General features: G+C 41.4%; 2 protein-coding genes across 5 annotated transcripts in view; both read right to left on the reverse strand.

The window, feature by feature from the left end:
- The window catches only part of LOC126616156 (uncharacterized), a 41775-nt gene that overhangs the window by 14570 nt on the left and 5496 nt on the right, over positions 1 to 21709 (reverse strand). The window lies entirely within an intron of this gene.
- The window catches only part of LOC126616149 (uncharacterized), a 90099-nt gene continuing 76466 nt past the window's right edge, over positions 8077 to 21709 (reverse strand). For all 4 annotated transcript variants that reach the window (XM_050284153.1, XM_050284155.1, XM_050284152.1 and 1 more), the window contains exons 2-6: positions 10742 to 10836; positions 10458 to 10617; positions 9733 to 9961; positions 8390 to 9317; positions 8077 to 8294 (exon numbers count right to left, since the gene is read on the reverse strand). In XM_050284153.1, coding sequence (XP_050140110.1) covers positions 8288 to 8294; positions 8390 to 9317; positions 9733 to 9961; positions 10458 to 10617; positions 10742 to 10770 — 1353 coding nt within the window. In that variant the 5' untranslated portion in view covers positions 10771 to 10836 and the 3' untranslated portion in view covers positions 8077 to 8287. The remainder of the gene's footprint in view (positions 8295 to 8389; positions 9318 to 9732; positions 9962 to 10457; positions 10618 to 10741; positions 10837 to 21709) is intronic.

Consider the following 21709-nt stretch of genomic DNA (forward strand, 5'->3'; position numbering starts at 1 on the left):
ACCACTTGGGCCTGCACAACAAGAAGTGCTGACATCAAGTCTTGTTGGAGCTGGCAAATGACCCAAAACTTGATACTTTACAGTGCTCGTCAATATAGACATGAGTCTGCACTAAATGGAAGTGGTGAACAGGCTTACTACAGTAGTTGAACTTCCTTCCGGGTTCATACACATGTACATAACAAATTACTGATGGGCCACATGCTTATGGTGACAAAGATTCAGTCCGAACAATGATCTCTTGTCTAACCCGATAAGCGGACCCGAGTCATGTCGAGAATCAACTCATAATGAGTGCATGTCGACATAAAGTAGATACTTGCAATGAGGAATACCACGAGCCGAGCCGCCTCGCAGCGAGCATAGCCTCTAGCCGAGCAGCCTCGCAACGAGCACCGCTTCCAACGAAGCAACCGTCTCGCCGCGAGCATAACCTCTAGCCGAGCAGCCTCGCAACAAGCATCGCCTTCAGCCGAGCAGTCTCGTAACATATGATACCTCTAGCCGAGTATTGCTTTATGTTGAGCATTGCCTTGTGTTGAGTACTGGTTCAAGACATCTAGCCATTTCGGGCCGTACATGGATTTGATTTGAAGTCTCTAGCTAAAAGACTATCTTAACTGAAGACTTGGGGGACTTCTGTTAGTATCATAAATTGGGGCTCGTCTTTGGGCCTCATCCCTAAGCCTATGACAAATGTAAAAAGGGAGGGAGCCCTTATTCTATAAAAGGGACTCTCCATCACCCTCATTAGGGGGACCTCACATCCACAGAATCTCATATTCATCCCTCACATCTAAACAGAGGGCAATACCCTCTCAACTAAACAGAGAGCAAAATGGCAAGGGCTGCATCCACACAAAGCTCCCTTGCCGATCTATTGTAATCCATACATTCATACAGAGAGATGGAATCAACATCAGTGTGGACGTAACCCAAACATTGGGGTGAACCACGATACATCTTTGTGTTCTTGTGCGTTTGTGTGATTCATGGCCGGATTTACGTTGGTCCAAGATCCTCCGGATTTTGTGCATCAACATAATTATTAACAAGCACAATAATATATCAAGTTCCAAACAAGCAATTATATAAATTATTTGCGTACCAAATAGAACACATATTTCACAAAGCTTAAATAAGACAAATACCCCAATAGTGATAAGTTCCCAAAAAACCCTACCTCAATTCCAAAGCTGAAACAAAGTTCCACGCCAGTACTGTAATAGCTAAGCTCCACGTACTTGAGCAAGCTCTTTGATCACTCATAATGCTATGTATTTCTTCCATTCTATTTTCTTTTCTAATCTCTCTCTAAACATATATAATATATATACACACACGTACATACATATATTACATATACACACCACCTCTACATAATAACACTTGCATGCATAGCATGCATTTATCAAACAATTCATGTTTGAAACCAAAGATAGGAAAGTCCTATTTATACTAGGATATGACGGTTGCAAAAATGATAGCTAGCCACATAGACATAATCCTTCTTTCCTATAGCAATTTGGATTGGTAAAAATGATAGCTAGCCACGTAGACATAAATAGGATGAATGGTAATTCACCTCAGCTAAGAGTTGGATAAGGATAAAATCACAGTAGTAATATTACCGAAAATAAACTTTAAAAATATGGGATCTCACATGTGCTTCCCCGACGGCCGCGTCGTTTACCACTTATGACAGGTTGGGGGGCCTAACCACATTGAGTGGGAAAGCCTCAAGTATGGAGACATTGCACACCAAGCAAATGAAGTTCCCAAGGAAGTTAAAGACATGCTTGCACATGTTGCCGAGGATGAATCCATGCAGAAAATCATGCCTGCACCAAAATGCATGCATGATGAATCCATTGCAATGGCAGAAAAGCTTGAGGAGGTAAACCTAAGTGATAATCCCTGATGCGAAAATTAACTTAAAACACAAATTTAACCCTCTTTTGACAATTGTAGTATAAGTACAAGTAGGGATCATTCTGGACCGGGGATTAGAAGGGCTTGCTAATAACCTCTAAACTGACTCAAAAACATAAAACTAAACTTAAAAACACTTAACAAGACTCACAAGACTCAAAGCAAACTTAAAATACTCAAAACAGCTTAAAACAACCAAATAAACTTAAACTAGACACTAGGAATGACTTTGGACGTAAATTGACTTTTACTTGAATCAAAACACTTAAAAACACAAACTAAAACAGATTTGAAACACTTTGAAACAAGGAACTAAAAGGGGGGGTTTTGATTTGGATGAAGTTGAAACAATCAAACAAGCATGAAAAACTAGACAGATTGTAAAACAAATTTGAGAAATAAGATGATGGATGAGATAGCTAGAGGCTTTTTCTCCACACATGACATGTATGCAAACAACTCGATTTCCAGTTACTACTTCATTGAATTATAAACGACAATGCCCCAAATTAACCGTGACATCACTAGTTAACCCTTAGATTTTTCTTGTATTATTGGATTGGATGACATCATTCGACAACCCAAAACATTCTTCAAAAGTTCTCTACATGACATCATAATAGAGATACAATCAAAGATCATTACGTTTAATGAAAATCATAAGCATTGACAAAGCACTTGCAACTATGACATCATGTTACTCATGCTAGAATTAAACTTAACGTGATCGTTTATAAGCGACCTCCACTACTTATGAATATAAGTTTGTAATGATTATGTGAAACTTTTTTATATTCTAGCATCGGATTTATGCATGCCAATTAAGTGTCGACCCTTAATCAACAAATACAACTAAGTTATCAATCAAATAGTTAAGCCAATTGCATTTACGATTCAAGAATTCATAACTGGAATTTATCAAATCATATTACACACATAATCATCGCTTTGAAATCATCCCTAGCCAAGAGGGGTTTAGCCACTCATATTCACAAAAAAACAAAAGAAAATGAATTTAAACATTGGAAACAAAAGAAAGAAAACACATAAACGCTCAAACGATCCAAGTTGGACAGCAAGCATGTCCAAGCACTTTCCTTCCCTTCCTTTGCTACGGCACAAGGTGTTGGTAAGTGTTTGAAGGTTTGTTTGTATGGAGGAATGGATGTGAAGATGAATGGATGTGTTTGGATGAATGTTGTATTGAATGCGGCAAAAAGTGGAGAATTGTGTAGATGATGTGTGTGTGTGTTTTGGATTGATATATGTCTCTTATGGTGAAGGGTGGATGAACGTATTTATAGGCTAGGGAGAGGATGTAGTGGGTGGTGGTAATGAGTGGATGTAGTGGTAGGTGAATGTGTTGGGTGGTGGTAATGAGTGGATGTAGTGGTAGGTGAATGTGTTGGGTGGTTATAATGTGTGGATGTGTTGGGTGAAATGAGTGGATGTAGTGGTAGGTGAATGGATGTGTTGGGTGAAATGAGTGGATGTAGTGGTAGGTGAATGTGTTGGGTGGTTGTAATGAGTGGATGTGTTGGGTGAAATGAGTGGATGTAGTGGTAGGTGAATGTGTTGGGTGACATGAGTGTGCTAAAATGGTTATTTATAGGGAGAGGATGATGCACAAACTTCAAATTTCGTCCATTCCTTTTGCTCCAAGCATATGTTATCCATTCCATGCCAAAAAATGCTCCAAAATGCACTTTTTTGCCACATTAACCCTTTGGACCTACAAACACACGAAAATAGCTTAAATACTAAAATAACTACGAACTAACAACATAAATTCCAAGAAACAAGCTAACTAAGTCGCATAAATATGCTCCTATCAATCATTCTATGCAAAAATTGATTTCTATTAGTGTTTACTTAACTGTTGAGGAAAAGAAAGAACTAGTCAGCCTGCTAAAGGAGTTCAAAGACATATTTGCCTAGATCTATGAAGAGATGCCAGGCCTTGACCCGAACTTAGTGTGTCACACGCTAAATACACAGTTTGGGATCAAGCCCATCTGGTAGCAAATGAGGAATTTCCACCCATAAATAGAAGCTAAAATCAAAGTTGAAGTAGAAAAGCTCTTTGCAACCAGATACATCAAGCCTATCAACTATCTTCTTTGGCTAGCCTACATCATCCCAATAAAGAACATCACTATTCAAATCCAGATTTGTATTGATTACCGAGATCTCAATGCAGCATGCCCAAGAGACGAGTTTCCACTGCCTAACATGGACATCATGATCGATTCAACCTCAGGGTAAGGCCTGATGTCGTTCACGGATGGCTTCAGTGGGTATAATCAAATTAAGATGTCTGCCAAAAATGTTGAGAAGACAGTTTTCCACACGCCATTTGGAAACTTTTACTACACAGTCATGCCATTTGGACTAAAAAATGCAGGTGCCACCTATCCGGGAGCAATGATGGTAGTCTTTCACGACATGATGGGGAAGGAAGTGGAAGATTGTGGATGGTCTCGTTGTGAAATCCAAAACTAGGGAAGGGCACTGGGAAGTGCTAAGGAAAGTACTAGGAAGATGTCGAGCATATGGGTTGAAGATAACCCCTAAGAAATGAGCTTTTGGTGTTTCCTCAGGCAAGTTCATGGGCTTCTTGGTGCATCAACGTGACATCGATGTAAATCCAGACAAGGTGCACACCATCTGAACGCTCATGCCCCCGACAAACGCAAAGCAGCTTAATGGGGAAGTTGTCCTACATTCGCCGCTTCATCCCAGGATTAGTAGCAGCAACATGAGCCTTTACCCCACTGCTCAAGAAAGGGAAGGAATTCGTGTGGACCAAGGAATGCATATAAGTCTATCAACGGGTCCAATAGCTAGTCACCAACCTTCCTACCATGAAGGCACCAGTCTCAAGCATTTCGCTCAAGCTCTACTTAGCCGCAACAAGCACTGCCGTAAGAGCCCTGCTTGCCCAGGACAGTCCAACCGAGGAAAAAACACCAATTTACCATGTCAGCCGACAACTAAGAGGCGCCGAAACCCGCTATAAGAAGACAGAACGCCTCTGCCTAGCTCTTGTCTACACATCACAGCAGCTACGCCACTATTTCCTAGCCCACAAGTTACACCTTATGGTAAAGTCTGACCCAGTAAGGTACTTGCTCACTAGACCTATATTGTCTGGCCGTTTAGCTTGTTTGTTGCTCCAACTTTCCAAATTTGATATTATATGTATGACACCTAAGGCTATCAAATGCTAAGTTGTGTAGACATGTTAGCATTATTCCCCAAAGAATAAGAGACTACCATTTCCAAGGAAGTCCCTAGTACGCTGCCAGATATAGATGCCGCCGCTGTAAGAGATGAGTCATGGGTCATGCATTTCGATGTTTCTTCCACAACCACGAAAAGAAGAGTTGGTATTGTACTTGCCAATCCAGATAGCCAAGCTACTGCCCTAGCCTTCAAGCTAAGCTTTTCATGTACAAACAATGTAGCTGAGTATGAGGCTTTCACTATAGGCCTTTCCACAGCCAGGGAAATGGGCACAATGAGGATACAAGTCATAGGGGATTCAAATTTGGTCCTAAGCCAGGTCCAGGGAAGCTTCACGATGAAGGAAGTAACCATGGCACCATATCGCATTATGTCCGAGAAACTCATGACAAGCTTCAAACAAATGGTGTTGGAATATATTCCCGGCACAACTAACAAGTATGTGGATGCCCTAGCCACACTTGGCTCCAAGCTTACCTTCGTCGAAGAACAACCCAACATTGTTGTAATCAGAAGAGAGGCCCCAGCCATTGACGCATCCTTCCTAGAGGAAGCTTCAGAAGGTGACGATTGGAAGGAAATTGTCAGAAGGGAACCTTCCAAGCCAAACAGAGAGCATAACATCAAATGCCTTAAGGAGTAAATCCATGTTACTAGGACACTCTACAAGTGTCTGCCCAAATGAGTGCTAACCTGATGCCTTGGACCAAAAGAAGCATAAGAACGGTTACACGAGATTCATGAGACTACATGCGGAGTCGACCAAGTTGTGAGTCTCTATCCCCGACTACAACTAAATGGGTACTACTGGCCAGAGATGAAGTAACAAGCCACATGCATCCAAGCCAATTGTCCAAAATGCAGTAGAACATTTTCTCTAGAAAATGCATTTGCTATTTCCATCACTGATGATTGAAGGTCCTCATACCTGACATTCTTTATTGATGGAACACTACCAAGCAATGTTAGGGATGCATGCAAGTTGAAAGGGACAACCAAGAGATACTTCGTGGATGGGGCAACTCTATACCGGAAGAGATTCAATGGGGAACCATTGAGATGTCTTGGGCCATTCGAGTCCTCAAAAGTCATGCAAGAAGTACATGCTGGAGAATGGGGCGAGCACCAAGGAAGAAAAAAACTACACAAACAGCTACTGAGCCTAGGATACTATTGGCCAACCATGAGGGAAAACATGCACAACATGGTCAAGCAATGCCATTCATGCCAAGTTCATGGAAACTTAATCCACAAGCCTCTAACGTTACTACAAGACATGCGTACTCCATGGCCATTCCACACTTAAGGGCTTGATTTGATAGAAACAATCAATCCAGCTTCTAAAGGCCACGTATGGATCCTAGTAGCCACTGAGTATTTCACAAAATGGGTAGAGGCCATCCCTCTCAAGAAAGCAACAGGATCAGTAGTATCCACTATCATCAGGGAATGCATCGTTTGTTGATTCAGTATACCTTACAAAATAGGAAGTGACAATGGCATGCCTTTTTTAAACAAATAAGTAAGTGCCACACTTGATGTTTACGGGATCAAGCACCACTGCTCCACGCTATATTATCTTCAGGGAAACGGTCAAGTCGAACCCATAAACAAGACATTGTTGAGAATCCTAAGCAAGATGGTACACAACTACACTAGGGTTTGGAACACACATCTTTCAGACATCCTATGGGCCTATCGCACGTCCCCGAGGAACGCTACAAGTTTCTCTCCCTACTCTTTGGTGTATGGGTTTGAAGCTATTTCCCTTGTAGAAATGATGATGCCCACGACAAGAGTTTCAACATTCAACGATGTGGAATGAGATGTTGCAGCATGTGCAAGCTGAAGGTGAAAGGATCTTGAGCTGCTCGAGGAAAAGAGGGCAGAAGCAACTAGGAAAGCAGTCATATACCACCAACAAGTTACTAAAGCCTACAACTCCACAGTCAAGCCATGCAACTTCAAGGAATGAGAGCTCGTCCTCAGGATAGCGGAGCACATAAGGAGGCAGATTTCTGGATCTTCGAAGTTCACCCAACACTGGGAAGGGCCTTTTGTGATCAAGGAAGCCTATCAAAATGGCTACTACTACTTGACTTCGGTCAAGGAAAGTACGCTAACGGAACGTGTCAATGCAAAGTGACTAAAGTCGTATTACTGTTAGAACACTCACGCTTAGAAGAACAAGCTCATTTTATGCAATGGTTAGTTTGCTTACTCTATGAGGCCTTGTAAAGCCATGCAATGATTGATGTACCCCAAATTTTAATGAAATCAAGGAGCATTTTGTCAAAATCTTTGGTACATTTGTTTATTTACATTGGCAAAGGTAACTAGAAGGATTTCTTCTAAACAAGCTATAACAGCAATCATACCAAGGCTATAATAAAAGCCCACACCAAGTCTATCAATGCCATACAACATGCCATGCAAAACCATTAAGTCAGAATACTTAAGCTTTTCCTAAAGTTATACTTATGCAACATGCCAGGCCTATCAATGTCATGCAAGCTACTCAATGGTTCAATGCTCATGCAACATGCCAAGCCGACACGCCATGCAAAACCATTGAGTCAAACAACTAAAGCTTTTCCAAACGCTATACTTATGCAACATGCCTAAGCCTATTGATGTGAAATACGCCAAACTTAACATTGAAAAACCTAATGCTAAGCAAGTCAAGATTTCTTGACTTGCTCTGCTTCCTTATGAATGCTACGACATCTTTTTCCTCTTTCCTCAGGGAAACTCACTGGCAAAGTACCAAGCGGCAGGATCAGCTATTTCCCCCAGAAAACAGGCAAAAGCTCAAGCCTATGTCTAAAAGGCTAAATAGAAGTCCATCCAACAAACTCTCATGCATGAAAAAGCCAATATCATGGCAAGAAGAGTAAAGACATTGCAAGCATTATGATACGATCAATATCAGCATCAAAACCAAAGGAAAGAGTCGAAGGAAAATAAGAAAAATACAAAGCAAAGCGACCCTATGACCATTGTTCGAAAAGCCATAAGCTAGCTGTCCAAACGAAAATTACAAATAAAAGTAAAGGTGGAGTGAGGAAATCAATCTTCTTCATAGCCTGATGCAGCAACATCTCAAGGTTCATGCTCTGCCAAGAAAAAGAAGCCAAGGGTTAGAAAAATGCAAACAGTTAGTTAAAGCGTGCAGTCATATGAAGGTGAGGAGTTAAGCTAAGAACACCACATCTCAGAAGAACTACTAGAGGTGTCAACAAGCAACTGATCTGCTGCAAGCTGAAGGCACACTGTTATTTCCTTGGAGCTTCCACAAACCAACTTCTTTAATTTGAGCTTCTCAACCTCTAGTTCCTTAAGTTGCAGTTCGAGAGCACGCATCAATTTGTTGACTTTAATGAATTGATCCAAGACACCTTTCCTTTCAAATTGAAGTCCAAACATGGTATCGCGGAACTCTTCCAGCCTCTCAATTAGAGAACCCACCGGCACGCCCAAAGCGGCTACATCGGTGATCATGTCACGCCAACATAACAGTTTGTGCTTTGTGAGTTCTATTGGGGAAGTGTGCTCCATATCGTAAAGTAGAAGCCCAAGCTCTTCAAAGATCATCCCACGCATAAAGGGAGATAAACCTATCAAGCTCACATCTGCATCATCAGCACGCTCAAAGAACTTGCTCAACGCCTCAACTAATCCAGAACGAACCTTCACTCCCCTAAAGTCAACCTGGGAAGAGAAGGCCTCGCCAGAAGGAATCAGTTCCTCAACCGAACTTAACACCCTAGCTTCATTGGCAAGACTATGCTTGAGCTTTTTGAGGGCATCATGCCACGATGCCCATTCTTCAACTGAAGCTTGCTCCTTGGGAGAAAAAACCTCTTCAGGAAAAACGGTAGGCTCGAGAAGAACGCAACTGAGGATTTGAGCTATTTGCTTCCTAACACCACCCACATCATCATAACAAACTTCATCCAACCTTTCCTCATCCTCCCTTCTCACGGGGAAACCCTCACAAAAGATCTCAGTGTCAGGGGCAACCACACAATATTCTCTTGGGTCTGTTTCAATGACCTTAAACTCTACACTTCTCATTCTTCCTCTGACAAGGAACAGATCTCCTTTCCTCACAGGGCGGTAAGCTTCCAAGAAATAAGCTGCAAACAAAACAAAGGGATATAGGAAGCCAAGTTTTAGTGTCCAAGCCTCAAGAAAAAAACTAAACAAATTTAATCCGACACAAAATGGCAGACAGCATGCTAAGGTAGTGCAAATCATCTGCATCAAACTTACATTTTTCAACGAAATGGCATGAACAGTTAAAATGGAGTAGGAAGCAATCCAAATAAATTAATGTAGATGTATCATAAACACTTAGAAAGAGGCTACATAGAGAAATAAAAACAAACGAGCAAAGCACAATAATATGTTCCTAGACCAACAATCACCACATTGACCCTGGGAAAGTAAAAATTGTAGAAGGTCTTGGATGGGGCCTAAGTAACAAGTAAACCACAGTGATAAATATTTTAGAAGTAAAACAAATGACCACCAAAGATGTCACCAACTCACGTTTCAAAAAGGCATCAAAGAGATTTTCCGTAACTCCTTGAATAGAGTCATCAATAGGCAGAATGTGAACACTCTTCCCATACTTAACATCAGGGCATTGATGTACAGACACAACATCCCCAAGTCGAACCCTTAAATTCGACCTGACAACCTTGTTCATCTTGATTCTTGTCTCTTTACAGGTGTCATCAGCAAGTGCAATGCAGATTGTGTCTTTTTGTTTCTTCCCCTGAAAACCCAATCATAGATAATTAAATAAACACGAGCCGTAAATCAAAACCTCCGCAAATTCAAAAAAAAAAAAAAAACACAATGTCATACAAATAAAGTAGGACACGAAAACACTTGGGTCTAGTTCGTTGACAAAATCCAATTAACGAATATCTATTACATCACAATGCCATGTACCTAACAGGTTCCCCTTAAGTAAAAGTGATAACTTACCTTCTTTTATTAATTCTCAAACATAAGCTTCCAAACCAATGAGTACAAAGCAACCCAATTCTGGGTTCGAACTAAATTTGCAATTCAACCTCAATTCTCAATCTAAACGATGTTGTTTCATAGAACATACAAATTATCCAACAAAAAATGTCCCTAAAACGTCATCCCAACAAAACCCTAGCGTGATATTTTAACTTTATTTGACAAGCTACCCTAAATTTTATCTTCTGATTTAAAAATAAATAAATAAATAAATAAAAATAAAAATAAAAAAACAGTACCTTGATGAGGATGGTGTCGCCACGGAAAATCTGTAGCTTTTCCATGGTTTCGGGATGCATTGCAACGATGGAGTTATCGTCGTTTACAGCCTCATCAACGACGAGACGGTTCTGCGACTTCTTCCGCCCCAGAATTGCCGTCCACAAGTCCTCCTTCTTCCTGCAAAACAATCAAATCCCCAGTCAGAATTTAAATATTTACGCAAATAAAACGGAAAGGAAACACTCCGACATATAAAAATTGTGAAAAGTAAAACAAAATTAATGGTGGCGAGTTGACTCACCAGTCGGACGATTCGGCTTGGTGAGCCATGGCGGTGGATCATTCCAGAGATCAGGAACTGTGGTAAACGAAGAACAGAAAGAGGAGAGAGAGGGAGTGTTTGGAGTGTGTTAGAGGATTATACTTCAGGTTCTGAGTTTTTATGGAGTGTGTTAAGAGGATTATACTTCACTAGTGGGTTTGTTTGTGTTGGAACCAGGCAACCAGTTTGAGAAATTTTTCAGTGTGATGTACGTGTTCTGATGAAAAATTTCTCCAACCAGTCAGCTTTCTTTCTTTGGGAATTTTAACTTAAACTCTCAATATTGTTCACTTTAATAAAAAATCATATTTTTATACTAAAAAGTCAATTCTTATACTATTTACTTTGCTTTTTATTTTGTTCTTATCGCTAAAATTGAAAAAATTTTAAGTGTTTTTCATTAGTTTCCTTTCTTTTTTTCCTTGCCTGCCACCATTTCTTTTTTCCTTGTTTTAAGGCTTTCTTTTTTCCTTGTTTTCAAGGCTCTTTCTTTTCCTTGTTTCACACCAACTTTCTCTTTTCCTTGTCGGACACCATTTCTTATTTCCTTGTTTTAAGGCTTTCTTTTTTCCTTGTTTCAAGGCTCTTTCTTTTCCTTGTTTCACACCAACTTTCTCTTTTCCTTGTCGGGCACCATTTCTTATCTTTATTCATGTAAAGATAGTTGTCTGTAATCGTTTACTTTCTTTGCCTACATATATTGTCTTGTACATTCAAAACTTTTCATGAAATAGAAATACTTTGAAACTAAAAATCTACATGGTATCAGAGCAGTGTCATCCTTGACCTGTCTCTACCTATTTTGTTTCCGTTGTCGTTCTTTTTCGAGCTTTTGTAATGGCTGAAGAAAGCTTAGTTAATCTTGAGGGAGAGAGCTCTTAGGTATCTACTTCGAGTTTTTTAGAAGCTGAGTTCAATACCAACCAACGCCTATGCTCAGTGCTGTTTAATGAACTCAATTCATCAATTATCTCATCGATGTGTATGTAGTAATTCAAGTCTGTGGGCATTCTCCATTCATGAATTATCTCATTTTTCTCATTTCTATAACGCTTGCTTACCATCCTTTTTCTTTTTTAACAATGTAGTATTCTAAACTATTTTGATCTACATAAGGGCGAGCACACTACCGTGACCAACTGATCTAACCTAGGTGTGCCGGTTCCTTACCAACCATTTATGCCAAGATTAAAATTCTAAAACAAAATCAATGATCAACAACTTCACTTTCTATATAATGAATGTGGAACAAAAAATAATCAAGAAAATTATGGAGGCGACACGTGGACTTTTGAGAAAAAATGACAAAATTACCCTCAAGGCACACCGGGATTCCCACACGCATGCAACAGACAATAACGGCTCAATCAAGGAAGAGTCAAATGTGATCAAAATGGTATTTATTCAAATCTCTCTCATCACTCCTCATCAAATCCCCACTTCAAAAGGTAACTCCCAATTATCCTATTTAAATTAGGACTGATTGCCTAGATTAATTGCAATATATTATTACATAATATCTTGCAATCAAATCCCTAATTTCACTAAAAGTGGCCGGACCCTATTCTCCAAATAGGGCCGGCCACACCCCTATAAATAGACCATTTTTCCTACTAAAATGTTAAGTTCATTCTCTCCAAAAAATTCCCAAACACATTTTCTCTTAAATTCTAACTTTGGCATCGGAGATTCTTTGGCCAAAACCCCCCATTCATCGTGGCTATGTGAGGCTTTTGGCCATAATCTTAGGTGTTATTATTTTGCAGGTGCATTTTCATCAAATGAGAAGACAGCAAAAATTTGCATCCACAAATTGGTGCTTTCATAGAGATTCTTGATTCACACGCTCGAAGAAGACTCTCGCATTCAACGTTTCTTGTTTCTTGCTCATTTTGTTGTTCGTACGTTATTGTTCCTAGAACTTTTTCATAAAAATTCTTTGAATAAACACAAAAGGAAAGTACAATGACTAGAAATTCGGAAACCACAACGAACAAAACTTCCTACGTTCAAGGATTTGGACCACGCGATTCACAAGGCTCAATGCGATGATGAGTGGAGCGACACCACCCCCACGAGGCACCACCGTGGTAGCCACCATGGTAGCAACCACAACAGCAACCCCTCGACAAACCCACTGCCCACGGTGAGCATGCCACCTTGTAACAACAGGTCCAAGTCGTGCCACAAGGTAGCTAGCCCAGATTCAATAAGGCCAAGCAGCTGCAGCAATTGAGTAGCCCAGACCTCGTGGGCCCAAGGCCAACACAAGCCCAAGGCCAGCACGAGCCCATTGCTCTCCAAGGCCAAGCCCAAGATCAACGGGCCCAAGCTGCATCATTCCAACCTACATGGGCCTAAGCCCAAGGCAAGTCGGCCCGAGCCAGGACTTGGCGCAAGCCCAGACCCAGCACCCACATACGCTCACTCGGAGCAACCCACTATCGTAGCCCTCAAAGCAGTCTAAACCTGTCCAAGACCAGTTCAACCATCTTGACTTCAGTTTTCTGGACCGACAATTAAACCAAGGATATTTTCACCCCACTTCTCCACAGATTTGACATAACCTAACTCAAATATCGTGCCCGGAGTCCACTACACTTCCAATACTTAAGGAGACGCATAACGTCCAAGCTCTTCCAACCCAATTGGAAGGCAACATTTGTCTCGACAAGTCATAGAGTTAACAAATGCCCTCACACAGCAGATAACCTTAGTGAATCAGCTCTTACAGAATACCGAGATGCAACGTGCCCTAGATGAGGTGTCCCGAAGTAGGACAAGGGCAAACGATGAACCTCTCCAACAACGTTCCGGTAAGTAGCCCATCAACCAGCCACGAACCGAGCGTTCGGGCAGTGTACACTCCCGACTAGATCTCGAGGTAGCGTATATTCTCATCTTAGCGCGCGGAGGAGCGTGCACTCTTGGCTAGGCCCACAGACGAGCATACATTCACGGTTAGGGCCACAATCCGATAATCATCATGAACAACCTTCCAGGCAAAGTGTTCATTCGCGGCTAGGCCCACATGGAACATCTTTCACTTCATAGCAGAGTAGGTAGCACGACGAACAAAGAGAAGCAGTCACTCAATCCGGCTCAAGTTCAACCGGCAGCCTGCAAAAAAATTGTTCACCTGCTAAGAACGTACCACATACACCGCAGCCGCAACCTAGACTAGCCGAGCACATGATAGAGCAGCCTAGACCAACAGGTCACGATCGGGGGCAGCCGAGAGCTCCGCTACCCCAACAAAGAAAAATTCAGGAAGAAGTAAAGAGGCTCATGACCTAGCAATTGTGCGATTTCCAACGCAACGAGGTTATTGATAAAGCGTTACGGTGAAATATGACCAACATAAACAGGTCACCCTTCACGGACAAGATCGAGCAGGCAAAGCCTCCACGTAAATTCAACATGTCACACTTCACATCCTTCAAATGAGATGGAGACTCGGAGATGCACCTTAAGCATTACCGAAGCACAATGGTCCTTTATCGGAACAACGACGCTCTTATGTTCAAGATATTCACCACTACTCTACAAGGCGAGGCACAAGATTAGTTTCATACCTTGCCGCCACAATCCATCCAGAGTTTCGATGAACTTTCTTTGGTTTTCACCAAAGAATATTCATCGTACCGCTCGATCAAGAATAAGTCCGATCATTTGTTCAACATCAAGAAAAACCCAAAGGAATCGCTCCGCGACTATGTGAAGAGGTTCAAAGCAGAGAAGGCAAAGATAATCAGATACGACGACTCGATAGCTAGTGCAGCCTTCCAAAAATGACTCCCAGCAAACCACTCACTGTTCGGTGAATTGATCATGAAAGAAGATCTAACTTTGGCAGATTATTTCGCCTTGGCAGAGAAGCATGCACTTTGAGACGGGGCTCGACGAGCAACCAAGGCACCCGAGCAACCTCGAAAAGAATCGACAGTAGCTCAAAAGAATGAGGATGATAAACAGTACAACAACAAAAGTAGGCAAGAGGCCAAGCATGTGGATTGATCCACGACTAAATAAGCATCGACACTCAAGAACTACTCTAAGTTCTTGATCTCGATCCACAAAACCCTCCAGGACATTAAGAGTGAACCTTGATTCAAACTGCCGAAACAATCAATGGGAGATACTTCCAAGTTTGACCACACCAAGTACTGCGCATTCCATTGAGGTCCTGATCACATAACCGATGACTGCTACACTTGGAAAAACTACCTAGAAAAACTCGTGAAAGAAGGCAAGGTCGACAAATACTTGGACAAGCCAGCTGCATAGCCTAGAAAGAATGCAGATGCCGATGAAAAAACAATTAACCAAGACGATTTGAACCGATGGCATTTTTGCTGAATCTGAGCACTTAGGGGCCACCAATAACTTCAAGAAGATGAAGATCCAACAATCTCTACTAGTCTCACAGGTCCAAATAGTCAACACCCAACTTAGACACATTATTAGCTTCACCGAGCAGGATTCCGAAGGCGTCGATTTCCCACATGACAACGCACTAGTGGTATCTATCCAGCTAGCCCATGCTATAGTCGATAGAATGATGGTTGACAATGGAAGTGCGGTCAACCTACTCCCAGTAATTCAGAAATGGGCCTGGAAAACACAATCATACGCTGAATAGAGGTACTCATTGGATTCAAAGGACATACCTCAACTGTCATCGGCAACGTTACACTTGACATGAGAACACCACCAGTTATCTCAAAGCAGATGTTCACGATAATAAGTGACATGTCTCCCTACAATGGGTTTCTAGGGAGACCTTGGCTGATAAAGTTGGATCAAAAAATCTGATTCCGCATCCCGAAATGAAAAGTGAGAGAAATCAAGTTTGACCAGACCACATCTCGACGATGCATTGTGCAAGTACTGAAGAAGTCAAAAAAGAAGACCTTTACCCCCGTAGAAGCTACCGAGGTCCAAAGGGACGATGAAGCTACCAAATAGCAATTACAACAGTCAGATCAAGAAGATGGTGTCCAAATCAATGCGCCAGTAGATGAGATGGGATGGAAACCCGAAGAGGATGCCGAGCACATCATTCTTGATCCCCAGCAGCTGGAGAATACTGCTAAAATCGACTCACGCCTGAGTCGGAAAGAAAAATAAGAACTCACAGTTTTCCTTAGGGAAAATCGTGATGTCTTTGCATGGTCACCTTCCGACATACCCGGCATCGACCCCAAGATAGCTTGCCATAAGTTGTATGTCGACCCTGCTGCCAAATCGGTGATCTAAAAGAGAAGAAATTTCACACCCGAACGAGTGGCAATCATCGAAGCAGAAATCGACAAGCTATTGGAGGTCAGATTTATATAAGAGGTAACACACTCAGCATAGCTTGCCAACGACGTGCTAGTAAAGAAAAAAAAAAGATCAAATGAAGGGTGTGCGTAGATTACATCGACCTCAACAAAGCATGCCCGAATGATCCTTATCAAGTTCCCCGAATTGATCTACTAATATATTCAACTTTCGAGAACCAATTGCTCAATTTCTTAGATGCATACTCTGGCTACAACCAAATAGCCATGTACGAGCACGACAAGGAGAAAACCACGTTCATGATCGAGCGAGGCACCTATTGTTATAAGGTCATGCCTTTTGGCAGCAAGAATGTGGGAGCCACTTATCAACGACTGGTAAACACGATGTTCAAAAAGTAAATTGGAGTAACCATGGAGGTCTATGTCGATGACATCATGGTGAAGGGCAAACAACAAGCAGACCACATTGGCAATTTGGCAGAAACTTTAGACATCTTTAGAAAGTACAAGATGAAGCTCAATCCCACCAAATGCACATTTGGAGTATCTTCAGGCAGATTCTTAAGGTATCTAGTAACCCAACGAGGAATCGAAGCATATCCCAAGTAGATTCAAGAAATCCTAGAGATGAAGTCTTCAACTACCTTGAATGAGATCCAAAACTTGACCGAACGAGCAACTGATGCCTCTCGCGGTCCACCAATCGATGCAAGCCTTTTTTTAAGGCAATCAAGAGGGAACAATGAGACAAATGGGATGATGAGTGCAAAAGAGCTTTCCAAGACCTGAAGAAGTATCTCACATCACCTCCTTTACTATCCAAGCCGAAAGCCGCACTAAACTTCCACAACTACATAATTTTGTGAAAGGTTAAACAAGTTAGCATGCATATACGGAGCTTTATCCACTGCCAACATGCTACGCAGTCGATAAGATTCACATTTGCTAAGTGCAGAATGATCATTTAAGATCTACACTAATTCCTAAAGTGTTGTGATACTTGCTGCGCAACCTATGGAATTGCTTACATAAAAAGCAAGGAGTTATCTCAAACCTTTGCCTGCAAAATTCCATACAACCATGTACTTTTGATACGATAGGTTAGCAAATTTCATGACCCAAAAATCTTTAGTATGTTGTGATGCAAGCCACACAGCTCAAAGGATTGAAGAAAACCCAGGTTAAATAGCCTAGTGGTCACACGGACTCGTTACTTCTATAAGTAAGGCATCCAGTTGCCGACCCTATGGTTAACAACCTTGCAAAAGTTCTACACCAACACCTATAGCTGCATAGGCTACATGGGCATGTCTGCTTATAAAAAAGTAACACGCCTGCCGCTGGCCTAAAAGTCAAAGGTTGGGTGTAAACAAAAGAAGTGAAGATAGAGAAAAACGAAGGAAGTAGGTTTATAAAATTTTCTAGCAAAATTGATAAATAAATAACAAAGGCCGAAGGAGTTCAAGCAAAACAAAAGCAACAAGGAAAACAAAGAAAATCCTAAAAGCTACCTAGAAGACTACCCTTTAGCAGCTTGAACATCCCTCGACTACTCAGTTGTGCCACACCTTCAGCAGCCACAACGCTCTCAACAGTGACATCATTCGGCGCTTCACCCCCCGCTACTCCAGCCTAAGCACCAACTTCTCCAACTACTTCACAAATAGAGGCCTCAAAAGTAAAGGCAAGCAAGTCTTTCGAAAAATAAAGAAGGTCTCGAAGTCTTTCCCAGCAAACTCAAAGTCAGACAGCCTACAAAAGAGATGATCTACATAACCCAGCTTGTAGAAATTGGCCTGACTCTGAGCAAGCGAAGCCTCGAGCCTAGCCTTATCACCTTTCAGCTGCTCATTTTCCTTTAACAGACTAACATAGGACGCGCTGCAGCTCATCCACTTCTTTCTTCAGACTCTTGTTGATCTTTAGTGCACCTTGGAGTTCTAACACTTGGGGTTTGAGCCTATCAACGATCTTCTTGAAATGGATCACTTGGTTATAAACAGTAATCAACTATTTATCATTTGCGTAAGCAGCGGAACGAAGCTCATAAACGGCATCCTTAAGATCTTGAATTTGAGGTATGTAACATCTGATCTCCTTCTCTGCACCTTCATACTTAACTTGGATCACATTAAGCCTAGTCTTCAAGACAACAATCTCTTGGTGAGTGGTACCAAGCTGCAAAGAAGTGGGGGCAGAGATATTAGACCCCTTCAACTTCTTGATCTTCTCAACAGAGGAATAAATTTCAGCTACCATAGCCTTTGCCACCTTCTTGGCAGCCTTGGTATCCTCTTGGTCAAGAAGCATAGACTCAGTTGACAGAATAGTCGTATTCTGCATCATAACAAGTAGAGCAGATTTCCTATACTCGGTCGTATGCTTCACAAATGAACTTGGGCAAACAACCCCTCTAACGCCATCAACAAGCTTGGCACACGTGTCCATATCTTCAAGCAGATCTATTTTCAAGAGCGCACCGATCTCAGCAGCCTTCCAAAAACAGGCTTAGTGGATTTCTCACAACTGCCCACGCGAGCAGTCTCCTCATTCTCAGCAGGCGGATCAATCTCAATAGCAATAGGAATGGGCCTTGACGCCACTTTAGCAGCAGAGTCCACCTTATCACTCTTCATGGTAGCGAGCATCTCCAAAGGTGAACCAGATTTAGCTCCCAACAGACGTCTTAGCACTGGTTTCGACACTAGGGGCACGATGGAACCTTTAGGCTGAGTAGCCCTATCAGCAATCGAACTAGCTATCTTTGGCATGGCAAACATCATTGGCTCAAATCTAGCAGCCTCATCTTTCTTCCCTTTGAAAAAAGTCATGTCAATCACAAGCCTAGGGGCAACAAGCGAACCTTCACGAGCAGCGGAGGAAGTCTTCAATTTGTCTCAACCGATATCTCTTGAGCAGGCGGGGAAGATCTTTTTTTCCCACCTTCATTCACAGCGGGCTCCACGACAGCGATTGAACGAGCTAATGCCTCCGCTTTAATTCGCTTTATCTTCTTTCTTGGAGGCAACCCACCTTTCTCCCGGCAAAGATGACTAAACAGCCAACGACATTCACAGTACTCAGTAGGGATACCCAAAGTGACATGCACCTTCTTCATATTTGGAGAAGTCTTAGGAGTTGAGCCGAATTCTGAATCTACATATGCAGAGAAGGACAATCAATAAATCAAATAGCAGCTCAGCAAAAGTACAAAGTAGCCTAGAGACTAAGCAGCCTACTTACCGGTGATGAAAATTGTTGGAAGATGCAGCTCAGGGGAAGAATCAAACTCCCATTCTCCACTTATCTCCAAAGTCTCATTGGCCCAGTCATGATCTCCCTTGCTCGAATGATCGAAGAGCCTATAACGGGATCGTAACTACCCAACTCCTTCAATGTGGCCTATGTCAAAGAAGTACCAAAATTCGTTGACAGTTAAATCCAAGTCGAAGAATTGGCTTAGATTGATGAACCCTACCATCACACGGACCGCATTTAGAGAACATTGAGGAAGGGCACACTTCATGGAGCAAAGCACTTCTTGGAAGAAACACAGCATGGGAAAAGTAAATCCCAACACAAAGTAGTAGAGGTGAAACTTGATGGCTCTTCGAGCCTATATGCCTCAAGAAAGTCTCTAAACGAGTCATCAAAGCTAATTTTGAAGTGAGCAGCCTTGAAGTAGCCCACATTACTCAAAGACCCGCCTCCATCATCACTCTTGCGGCTTGAAGAAGACATGCTTGTGGAAATTCAACAAATACGCAAAAAAGAATCGTTAGATGGCTACAAAAAAAATGGTGCACCAGGCCCCTCGGCCTAATGGCCTTGCGGCCCAATCCAAATAAAGGGGGGCTGGCGCCCTGATAGGATTAAAAGCACACCACAAAGTAGCACACAAATGTCCTATTGATTTTCCTTATTAACACTAAGATTTGTCAATTGTAGCATATGAAAATAAGGGTCTTTCCCGCAGAAGATTGTTTTATCTAACTACTTAAAATGTCACAAAAACTGGGATGCTATCCCTACTGACCAGCCACCGAAAAATAATTCTTAGACCAACTTACACTTATCTAAAGTCTACGAAATTTTATATGAAGACAGTAGACACACAGAGCTACACTCACACAAATTTTTGGGATTTTTTGGAGTTGATTTGATATTTAAATTAAATCGAACAAAAACAAGACAGAAACAGATTTTAAGTAGTTCACAAATTAAGAAAAACGAGTGAGGGGAAGTGCTATCCACCACCAAATAATCATACAAACATTTTATGTTTCATTCAAATTCCTTTTATTTCCGGATGAAGATGCTCAAGTTGGCTCAATGTTAGAACTCAACATATTACTCTTTCTTATGTAGTATATTAAAAGAATTGTGTTTTCAACTTAACTTAGTCCCTAGCATGCAATCTAGAATGGCGTGTTCATAGATTTAACAAGTAGAAATCATTAAGAACGAAAAGAGTTTGAGTCATCACAAGGCATCGTAAGTACTGGCGTTGTCTTACTTATCCTAAAAATTGGTTCACATGTTAATCGCAATTAACAAGTACTACTATAGAACATATGTAGGTCCTCATTCAACAAGGGCAGGCACACACATATTCATAGCATTAGAATCCTAGATATGCTTACTAAGTATGCATCCATAGAAAATAAATAAAGAATTCATCAATGAGACAAGTAGTGAACCAATTTTCATCCATTCATAAAAGTAATTCAAATGAAATGTCATAACAAATTGGCAATCATATTCGGGGCTTCAAAACATCCCCTAACTACTAAAAGTTTAGTTACACACAATCCTTAAATAAAACCAAAAGAAAGACATGAGTTTGAGAAGATAAAACCGAAAGAAATCGATTGAGGCCTCCTCCTATCTTCCTTCCTTCCCCAATGCTGCTTTTAAACCAATTCTTGCTGCTTCATTTTCTTCTCCTTAATTCACCCACTAATAGCCATTTAGTGATGACAATAAGTGAGAGGAAATGTGGTAAAATAATTGTAACACTTTAGGTAGCCTTTATGCCAATTACTCCCTCTTAATCCTTATTTTTAATTCCATTTCCTCTGATATTTGAATAGGTGTCAGCTGACTTGTTCTTGGCTGCATTAGTTTTAGCTGCTAGATTTATTGGGTTTATTGCTTTCATTGCAGTTACAAACTGCTCAGCCTCTTGGTAACCTTTTAGTGTTTCAACGGCCATAACGTCTTCTAGAAAAATGATATTAGCAATCCGCGAAATGCTCCAGAAAATAGACATCCGTAGATTTCCAAGCATATAAGGCTCATTCTCTAATTCATTCTGAGCTTTTTGCAACTTGCTTCCAAAGTCAGCTGATCTGCACAGGCAGTTTTGACGAATTTGTCACTTAAAATCCCACTTGCGCTATTTTTCTTTTCTTTGCTTGACAAATCCCACAAAACACAAAAACAAAGTAAATAACTCAAAAATATAAGGAACTAACTAAGAAAAGAGAAGTGAATTTGATGTAAAATATATATATAAATATGAGCTTATCACGCCCCCTCGCCTCCCTCTCTCTTTTCTCACACACGGGCCCAAGCACATCAAAAAAAAAAAGAAAAAGAAAATAAGGCATGCGCCTCCTCGGTCCAATCCATCAGGCCAGCACGGGCCCGAGCCTAG

This window comes from Malus sylvestris, chromosome 3 (genome assembly GCF_916048215.2).
Source record: "Malus sylvestris chromosome 3, drMalSylv7.2, whole genome shotgun sequence".
NCBI lineage: Eukaryota > Viridiplantae > Streptophyta > Magnoliopsida > Rosales > Rosaceae > Malus > Malus sylvestris.